General features: G+C 43.8%; 1 protein-coding gene across 3 annotated transcripts; it reads right to left on the reverse strand.

Annotated features, from left to right (window-relative positions):
- Nucleotides 1-1,272: 1,272 nt before the first annotated feature.
- On the reverse strand, nucleotides 1,273-5,975 carry foxa1 (forkhead box A1). Of its 3 annotated transcripts, none has more exons than XM_043697855.1 (4): nucleotides 5,573-5,975; nucleotides 4,470-4,549; nucleotides 4,127-4,191; nucleotides 1,273-3,437 (listed from the first exon to the last, which is right to left on the reverse strand). In XM_043697855.1, exons 3-4 carry the CDS (start codon nucleotides 4,178-4,180, stop codon nucleotides 2,208-2,210), a joined length of 1,284 nt encoding a protein of 427 aa, XP_043553790.1. In that variant the 5' UTR covers nucleotides 4,181-4,191; nucleotides 4,470-4,549; nucleotides 5,573-5,975; the 3' UTR covers nucleotides 1,273-2,207. The 3 variants fall into 3 exon arrangements, with proteins under 3 accessions (XP_043553790.1, XP_043553792.1, XP_043553789.1); XM_043697857.1 differs by lacking the exon at nucleotides 5,573-5,975 and adding an exon at nucleotides 5,322-5,383; XM_043697854.1 differs by lacking the exons at nucleotides 4,470-4,549; nucleotides 5,573-5,975 and having other exon boundaries at nucleotides 4,127-4,325.
- Nucleotides 5,976-10,115: the final 4,140 nt, after the last annotated feature.

The raw sequence follows: 10,115 nt of genomic DNA on the forward strand, positions 1-10,115 counted from the left end.
CATGTCCGCTTAAGGATAATCCGAGAATTCGCTCTTCTCAATTTCACATTACACTTTTTTTCACTCATCAGGGGACAATTACATTATAATTAAAAGAATCTCACGGTTACTCTGACAATGTGTGTGTCCCGCCAGTGAACAGTGATCAAAGAGAAATCTGAAATCCACTTGTGTGGGTCGAAATTACAATGTGTTTTTGCACTCAGATACAAAGAAATGTAATTCTATCACACATTGTAACATTTGTAACAGACAATGCTCTGAACTTGGTCTCAGCGTGACAAAGGAAAACACAGCAATTGTAGCTGTTCAACACAGACTTTATAAATGATTGGAGACAATACACGCCGTTCGGTAGTGGAAAACATATTGGGATCAGAGGCGACCGTTTCTGAAACAAGGGTCAATGATATCACATATATGTATGAAAATGCAATAAACCCACAGATCATTTTAATGACTGACAATCTTAACTAATTTTTAAAGTAAGTGTTTTGCAGTCATTCTTTTGTCTTGTGAAATGAAGTCAGTCTCTGGCTTTTCATCTTCAGGAGTAGCGCTTAGACCAGGTTCCTGTTTGAAAATACAAATCCTAAACTGGTATATGGTCTTCCTCAAAATCTTCCGAACCACTTGGTTTTCTTGTGCACTTTATGATTCAGATGCTCAAAGCCCAAGTACGCTCAATTGAAAACGAAAGACAATGCGCTGGAATTATTACCCTTTGGCTATTCTGATCAAAAATTTGCAAATTAGAATGTTTTATTTTAAATAAAGTTCTGGTATTAATTATAAATTAAACGCAGAGACATAGTACTGAAACTATTCTATTCTATCGAGAGCAGGTTTGAGGAAAATCCAAATACAACTCCAAATACGCTGCCCCACATTTGTTCTCTGTTTTGGGAATGGCCTGCTGGAGTTTATTGAAAATATTCGCAGTGAACCTGATCATTTTTTATGTTGGAAACGATCATTTGTACAAATAAAAATTTGTTGTGTACAAATAATTTGTACACACAAGGGTGGTTTTATGTAGTAGCCAGTGATGAGTAAACTTAAACCCTGCCTTTTTAAAAAATATTGTTGCCAATCCCGTGATAGTTGTAATCATTGATTTGATACTGACATTTTCTGAGGAAGAATTTAAGCGCCAGATTTCGGATTTCATCAACAGAAATGGCTTAATCTTACTGTATATTTGAAGGGAACACTTTTAACTGCTTATTGGTGAGTTACGTGATTAACGACAAAACCACAAAGTAGGTGCGAATTAACCTTTTTATTTTCTCATCAAATCAAAATAATTTTATTCATTTTCATAGAATTACAAATACAAAATTAACAACTCCTTAAATTCCATTTGTAATTTGTATCATTAGTTTTCAACAACTTAAAACTAGAAAGGACCTAGAGTAGATCATGCAATAAATTAGGCACATTGAGAAAAGCCGCAAGAGCCCGCCTGGCTATATGCTAACACCAACATTTCTAGACATCTAAAAACGGGGGAAAGTGCATTAACACTGGATGGAAATAACAGTTAAAAGGCATCGCGGAACGAAAAATAGAGTAACTTTTCCTGGTTCCTGATGCAGGTAACATTTGGTTCATTTTTACAATCAACCCGCTTTTTTAAAAAAAAATTGCAAATGAATCGACATGAACACATGAAACAGGCTTTCGTCTTTTTTTTCACTAAAACTGCACGGCGTCCTGTAGAGTTTTTTTTAAAGAGCAGTTTCATAGAATTAACGCACAATTATTGTCTGCAAACAGCTCATTTTATTTAACCTCCGGTGCTTACCCTAATGCCCTTCTCTCTCCCGCTCATCTTTTAAGTGGTCAAGACAAGTCTTGGGTTTTGTTTAGAACTGTCATAACTTGTGGGCAGCCTCTGGGAATGGTGAGTGGACGCGGAGAAAGAAGTACAGGGTCACAACGAATTCTAGAATTATACAACACGGTTCTAATAAAAAAATTAAATACATTCTGCAGATGTTTGCGAGATATTCTCCGCGAAATGTACAGTCGTGATTCGTCGTCAAACTCTGCAGGGACTTTGCACTTCCACAGTTTGGATACATATTGAATGTTGTGAAGTAACAGTCTTTGCACACAAAGGTGCAGAAATAGCAATCCCGGAAAAGGGGGCAAAGTGTCAATGATGATCTGACGGTTCGAACTCCTTTGTTTTGGGTGTAAGACTAAGAGGTGTTGAGAACAGGTCTGGAATACACACCTTGGTAGTAGGAGGCTTCACTGGCCAAGACCGAGGGCTCCAGGCTGCCCTTGCCCATGGAGCTGAGGGCCAGCCCACTGCTCCCGTAGCTGGAGTAATGCATGGCCTGTTCGTAAGCCTTCAAGTCCATCTTGTGATGCTGCTGCTCGGACGACATGAGGTTGTTGATGGAGAACGGGTGGTTGAAGGAGTAATGCGGCTCTCCCTTCAGGTGGTGCACTTGCTGCGAGTCGGCGGCCGACACGTGGCCGAGGGGAGGCGGCGGCGGGGCCCCCGGGCTCAGGCTGAGGGCACTGCCCAGCGCCGGGCCCGAGCTGCCCAGCGGAGCCTGCTGCTTGCCGAGTTCCCTGTCCGGGCTGGTGCACGAGCTGCTCGAGTCGCCGAGCGCCGGCGTGCCTTCGGCCTGGGGTAGCGGGCCGGGGCGGGTGCCGGCGGCCGGCGGGCTGCCCTGGGCGGGGGCGCCCTCCTTCCTCGCCCCGTCCGCCCGCAGCGCCGACCTCTTCTCGCACTTGAAGCGCTTCTGGCGCCGCAGGTAGCACCCGTTCTCGAACATGTTCCCCGAGTCCGGGTGCAGGGTCCAGTAGGAGCCTTTGCCGGGTTTGTCCGGGGAGCGGGCCACCTTGATGAAGCAGTCATTAAAGGAGAGTGAGTGGCGGATGGAGTTCTGCCAGCGCTGCTGGTTCTGACGGTAATACGGGAACAGGTCCATGATCCACTGGTAAATCTCACTGAGGGTCAGCATCTTGCTGGGGGCCTGCTGGATGGCCATGGTGATCAGGGAGATGTAGGAGTACGGCGGCTTGGCGTGCGGGTAGCTCCGCCGGAAACTCTTGCTGTCCCTGGGCCGGCTCAGGTTACTCTGGCCGTACGCCATCGGGCTGAGGGCCGCCGGGCTCAGGCTCGAGTACGGGCTCAGCGCGCTCATGGAGGGCGGCTGGCCGCTCAGGTTCGGGCTCATGGCCGTCACCGGGGCGCCCATCGCGCCCGTGCCGCCCCCGCCGCCGCCGCCTCCGCCGCCGCCTGTCATCGCGGCCATGGCCGGGCTCAGCCCCGTGCCCATGCCTGGGTTCCCGTAGGACATGCTGAAGGAGCCCGAGTTCATGCTGCCGCCGGAGCCCATGCTGTTCATGCTCATGTAGCTGTTCATGCTGCCCAGTCCTGGGTTCATACCGTTCATTGGCACCGTCGTATAGGCCTTCACAAATTATACAAAAACAGAGAAAAGGAAAGGTGTTAGTTGGGTGGGTCAGGGTGACAAGTTTTATTTTGCTTTATTCAGAGCGCCCTACACCAGCGGGAAAGTTATCTTTTCCGACGCACTTGGGGGGGTTGGGGAGAGGGGGGGAAACCCCATCTTCGGGCTCATTTCACTAAACTGAGGTGAGAAAGCCACGCCTCCTGAAATAAAATATAAAATGGGAACAGCTTCCTCCCTGCAGTAAGATACAACAGTGCTACTGATTATTGTTGATGGTTTGTTAAAATGCCCTGTCTGATCTTTGGCCGGGCTCGTAAACACTGCAGCGGGATTGAGAGTGCCTCTCCCTCCCTACCTCCCTCTGATGCCACCCCGTGGTCAGTAACTTTGTGGCTCATTAGCTCCTGTATCGAATACACAAACGCACAACACCAAGCAGGTTTTTTTTTGTATTAACTACTATGAACACTATGGTTTGGTATTCCGTCATTTTGAGACATCTAACACCCGCTGAATATCCTTCGACAGAACACTGTCCGATTTTAAGAAAGAATTCCTCGGCAAAATACCTCGAAAAGATGGTTTGAAATTCAGTCACACTATAATCCGCGCTCTTTTATGTGAGCTGTTGGTTGATGCCGCAAGTGACCACCTCAAAATAAGGTGCAACTGTTACTTTGACTTACCTCCTGCGGTTCTCCGTAGTAACTGCTCCAGTCAGAAGCTTCATGTCCTTCCATCTTCACCGCACCTAACATTATGGAGGCAATAAACGAGCATCAAAAGGTTGTCCCAAAAATACAATCCCAGGGCGGATGTAGTCTGCCTGAAGTACAGTGAGGAAGATAGAATGGAGACTGCGAGAGTGAGGAAGTGGTGGGACGCGAACACTTTGAGTGGCGCTGGGGACATGCGTAGTGATTTAACTGCCCACAGATCCTGCCTCCTTTCCCGATTTGCCCAGATCTTTCTATATTTGAATAATCAACTCTCACCTAAGCGTTAGGATACTCTGTTCCTAGTCCTCACCTGCCTTGACTCCTGGCACCGCTCACAATCCAACTGGTTTCCACTCAGCGGGGCCACACTTGAGCCATTGAAAATAGTCCCTGTTGAATTTGTAAAGAGACTAATTGGTTTAACTCGGAAACAAAAGGAAAGACAAACTATAGCAATAGGATGAGAAAAGATAAATTAATCCGGCACCAAAAACGAAACCACTGACACTTTTTTGCCCCCCGAATAATTAAACTGAGCGAGAAAATCCAAGGGACTCAGAACTAATTCTGTTTTCCTTTTACAATATTTCTATTATACTATACTTCCCCGACAAAATCGTAGTAACAGTATAACCTGACTTTTTTTTCGCAATTTGAAGTTAACCGTCGCAATTTTTATAGCGTTTTGTTTTCAAAGAGACGATAAGTGTAAATACTAAAGGGTAAACGGCGCCCTGGTGTGATTTGTTTGAGTTTGCAGCTTCAACCTGCCCGTTGAGAAAATCAAACCTGACCGTTAAAACGACCAAGTCTCACAACTCACAACACACCACCAAAATGTCAATACTGGGGATAATTTAATAAACACTTCGTTTAGACTCCTTTCCATCAGACTGGGTTGTGTCAAACGCAATCCTCCCGCTAATCAGTAAACTGAAGGAGAGATAGTTGATCCAGCAGCCTGTCTAGCGATAGCACCGTTAGGAAACCTTTGGACCGGCAAATACCTATCTAATTGTGATCAATAATGGTCGCATTCCAAAAAACAAATTATTTCTGGGATATACGGTTGTGATTGCAGACAATTCATTAAATTACACGGTGATGTGAGCTGCAATCTGAACTCCACATGTTTGGTGACTGACTACAAAGGGCTACGGACCTTTCTGTGTTGTTCATTTAGAAATCTAAACAAATGTCTGTTTAATAAGGTATTAGGCTGAGCGACATTCCTGGCCTGAAAGAGACGAATCGGCCTGAAAGAGGCAGATGTAATTAGCCTGCGGTAGAATTTACTCTGCCGTGTGACGTCTTTGAGGAATGGTGTAAATAAACGCATTCTTCGTCCTTCTTTCGTCGTGATAGGTCGTAAAAATGCAGAATGAAGAATAGTTTGCATTCAAGACCACGTACCTCGGGTTACCCTCTTTAGGACTCTGCAGCCAGCAACAGCCCTCGCTCCAAGTCATCAATAAACGAAACTTGTGCAGTGGCTTTATGTAGCGCCTAGCAACGGGACGGCATTTGGGTCTGGGATGTTAACCCGAAAAAGAAATGAACAGTGCTGGACTCCCCTTTTCTCTGTGTTGTGCAAGAAGTTTACTGCTCCGGCCGTGAGCTGGCTTCCAAATACAACATGAAAGAGAAGCTGTAGACTTGCAGCTGGCAACACTTCAAAATCTCCACAACACCAGGGTGACAAAGTGTAAATAAGCAAATGAAAACTACGTTGTCTGTACCTTCACTTTGTTTTTTTTATATCTCACCTCTTTCTGTGATGTGATTGACCCAATGTTTTGAAATGATGTCAGTCTAGTTGCGTGCCCCTGTCCTTTCATGTGAATTGTTCGGGAGGTTAACATGCAACTAGAGCAAGCGCCCAGAGGAACCTCCCTCCTGGCTTCTTTTCCAGGCCTTGCTGCAGGTCATTGTTGAGCGACAAGACCGTGGTGCTTCCCTTCTTTACACTGACTGCGATGGGATGTTTGAAGTTTGGCCAGATTCACAAACCTTCTGGCAGATGCGAGGAGATTTGCTATGATTCGATTTTCTCCGGAAAGGAAAACAATATGAAAGTATGATCACATTTTACCCAGAACCTCGGATTATCTTCATTAAATTACTAAACAGTTTGGAACAAAGTAATATCGCGAAAGGGAAGCTATCTGGAACGCATATATTATTGTTATGGCGACAAGTTCGGTCTGCTAAAGGGGCAGCCCTAATGTGTAGCAATCAGTGTTGGTCCACGGATTGATCTGCATCCCCTTGCCAGCCGTGCCAGGTGTAACCTGGACTTCAAATTGTGCAATAGTCCTTACAGCTCTGGCCTCAACAAGACAATTCAATGTATAGTTTGTAGAATGAGAACGAGAATGCAGCAAGTTTTGCCAGTTAATTACATCCGTTTCCACAATTTTATGGCTGTGCCCTTCCTCTGTGTCACTGTGTGCACAGGTATTATATAAGAAAGGCGTTTTTTTCACCATCGTCGTCTGTCGTATCATTGTTTAAAATGATGAGGAGTGGGCGCTTATAAATCCAACCGCATTTGGTCTGCACTAACCATGGACAGAAGGCGGAACGCCGGGCTGTTTTCTTCACTTTAGTTCACCACAAAGTGTCAATTCCATATATTATCCTCCTGCCATCCCTTTAAAAAAACCGAGCTATAGCATCGTTGATTCAATGTTACATCCTCAGTAGTAAATATAGATTAATTTCCACTTGAAGGTTTTATGAAGAGAGCATTAACTCCTGGTCATTGATTAAATGAGTAACTAAACCATTTTGAAAACTCACATTTGTGTGCCTACACTGACGTTCGCTGCATCTAAAATATTTGTCATCTGTATAATTATTTCAACGTGCAAAGTTTTCTTTAGCAAATCTTTGAAATAAAGTTTTATTACAGTCCATGTTCTGTTTAAGCTATGGACATGGGGATTGTACGTGTCCTTACTAGATACTATACGATCCATGGTGAGGACCCCATATCTGATCAATCCTGTTTCATTCTGCAGCCCATTCGTACCCCAGCCTCAGCACAGTGTGGAATGAAAGCTCATTAACTGCCTATAAATAAACCGGTTCATACATTCACACGTGCTACAGATTACCTACAAGAATAGTTCCCAGTAATTAAGGAGCTGCGTTGGCAATAAATAGAGAGCAAGGAGTCCGCGAGTATCCTACAAGAAGCCATCCATCTGGATTGAGCGACTCCGGGGACGCTGCTGGTTTCAGAAAGGTCTCATTAGCATCTGAAGAGCAATATGCACAGGGTGGGTTTTGTTAACAATGTTGCAAAATTAATTGGATCATTCTTCCCTGAGTGAGTTATCTCTATGTGAAGGAGGTGATGTAAGTGCAAGACTCTATAGGTTTATCGCTGATACTGCCCATTCGTGAAGAAGCAAAACCAGCCGCAGTGCAATGTCCCACTACACAAGGCGGCTGCTCGGCTCCGGCACAGTTATTATTGCACATTAATTCATCGATTAATTAACAATCCATTAATAAATACAGTAATAAATTATTTTCCGATTTTGAACGTGTAAATTTGTCTAATCTTGCTCATATTGTCCATGGCGAGGCAACGGCCTAGTGGTATTATGACTAGCTAGCTAAGCCCAGCAATCCAACTCATGTTCTGGGTGCGGGGTTTCGAATCCTATCATGACAGATGGCAGGGTTTGAATTCAAATAAACATCTGGAATTAAGCAACTAATAATGACCGTGAGTTTTCGGGGGGGAAATACCTTTACGGACGGAAACTGTCATCCTTACCTGGTCTGACCTGTATGTGACTCCAGATCCACAGCAGTGTAGTTCACTTTTAACTGCCCTCTGGGTAATGAGAGATGGGCAATAAACGCTGACCTGGCCAGAGACACTCTCATCCTGTGAAATATTTTTTTTTAATGGCAGTATAATAAGACTGAAAATTCTGAGCAATGTTAAACTAATCATTGGGGGAATGTTTTCGAAATGTATTTTATAAATGACTAATTAAAGAACACATTCAGCCGCCCCGGCACTTCCTTGGTCGTCATCGGGTAAAAGTTCACGACCGTTTCTTGACCAGGTAACAGATGATAAGGCTGGGATTTATTTGCCACTCTTCCAGGATCGTTTTACCTCTGTACACAAGGTGTAAACTGACGAATTATTTGCTCAGGTCAGAAGACCTTAATCCTGCGAGCATTTTATTAAAGCGTTCTAGTTGGCTTGAAAAATAATTTCATGTTTTTCACTTAACTCGTCCAAAGACAAAGGCAGACGATGTTTCATCTCCCGAAGACCTTCCATCACACCCAGAGCAGTTTGCAATTTATTGGACAAGGCATTAATTTTTAGCGATTAATATACACACAAGTGCTGACATCTGTAACTGATAACTATCATATTTAATTGTCTGAACATTTTTCTAAGGGTATTTTCAGATTACTTCTCCGCAAACTTGAATGAGATCATATCGTATCGTCTTCCAATGAATCGAACTAGCAAACGATAAAGCAGAAAATCACTGATGAGTTACAAAAGGCCTTCAAGTTGTTTACCTACATAATTTTTATGCCTAAAATAAGATATTTGTTTTGTTAGGAATGCTACGAGCAGTAGTCCAAATTTGAGAGCATCGGTCTAAGTAAAACTAGCAAAAAGGGGTCCTTCCACCAAGTCCGTTCACACCAGCAGCCATCACATCTCCCTGTTCTAACAGGGGACCAGCGGCGCTGACTGCTGGCTGGCCGTTCCTAAACATCCTCACTGGTTACACTGAACACTGGGAAGTGGATCATTACTGAAATCAGTTAGAAACAAATTCGTAAGCCTAATATTAAACGTTGGGTAAGCAATAAATGAACATGAGATAACCCACTGAACATTTAACACATTTGCTGCTAGTGCACAACTGTTCGGTAAACGCACTTTTTTTTTACTCTGCAAGAGAATGAACCTTATTTCTTTACGGTGACAATTTGAATTAATCACGAACAGCAGGGAAATAAAAGTTATGCTGACAATGTGACCCTAGATTATACTTTCAAATCAAGATTCCAGGAAGTAAAACTCTGCGAAGAGTGTTGTAACGTGGAACATTCCCCTTCATTCGCCGTTCTGACTTGGAAATATATCGTCGTTTCTTCAGTGTGGGGTTTGGAGACAACATTCCGGAATTGCCCCAACAACAGCAATGGACTGCAGTACTTCAAAGAGGCAAGTCACCATCACCTCCTCAAGGGCAGCTCGGAACGGGAAACAAATGCTGAAAAAGCCATCAACCCCCACATCCCCTGTGAATTTAAAAAATTCACCAAATGCAATATCACGTAAACGGGTTGGTGGCTCTGTTGCAGGGGTTCCGATGAGGAATGGCTAGATAGGTCAAAGTTCACAGTCTCTATAGCCTTCTGTGCTCATTATTGAGTTCAACAACCTGAAATCATCTCAAACCTCCCTTTTGACTTTTGCCAAATCGTAGCCTGTATCTTCAGAGCTGTTCTTTATTTTGTCATTAACACTTACTCTGCGCCAAAGCTTTGTCTTTTTCACGACAAGCATTGCCACTCCCTTTGCCTTTGTTCCATGACATCTTTGTTTAACCTATTCTGCCCTCTAACCTTTCACTGACCTTCCTTTCTACTCCACTTTTTCAACAGCATAAAACCCGTCATATTTCCATTGGTCTTCCGTCCTGAAGAACTATATTTTAGTCTCTCTTCACAGATGCTGCCGGATTTGCTGAAAATTCCCATAATGTTCTGTTTTACTTAAGGCTAAGAGAGAATTTGGAGAATACGACCGGAACAGCAAACCTACAGAAACTTTCTGTTGAATGAGATCAGATGGACGATTCAAATTGTCTTTTATTTTAGTCCAACATACTTTTTGTCTCTTTAATTTACATTCCGTCTGTTTTGTGCAAGAAAGTTTACAGAGCAACTTGAATAT

Source organism: Chiloscyllium plagiosum, chromosome 10 (genome assembly GCF_004010195.1).
Source record: "Chiloscyllium plagiosum isolate BGI_BamShark_2017 chromosome 10, ASM401019v2, whole genome shotgun sequence".
Taxonomy (NCBI): domain Eukaryota; kingdom Metazoa; phylum Chordata; class Chondrichthyes; order Orectolobiformes; family Hemiscylliidae; genus Chiloscyllium; species Chiloscyllium plagiosum.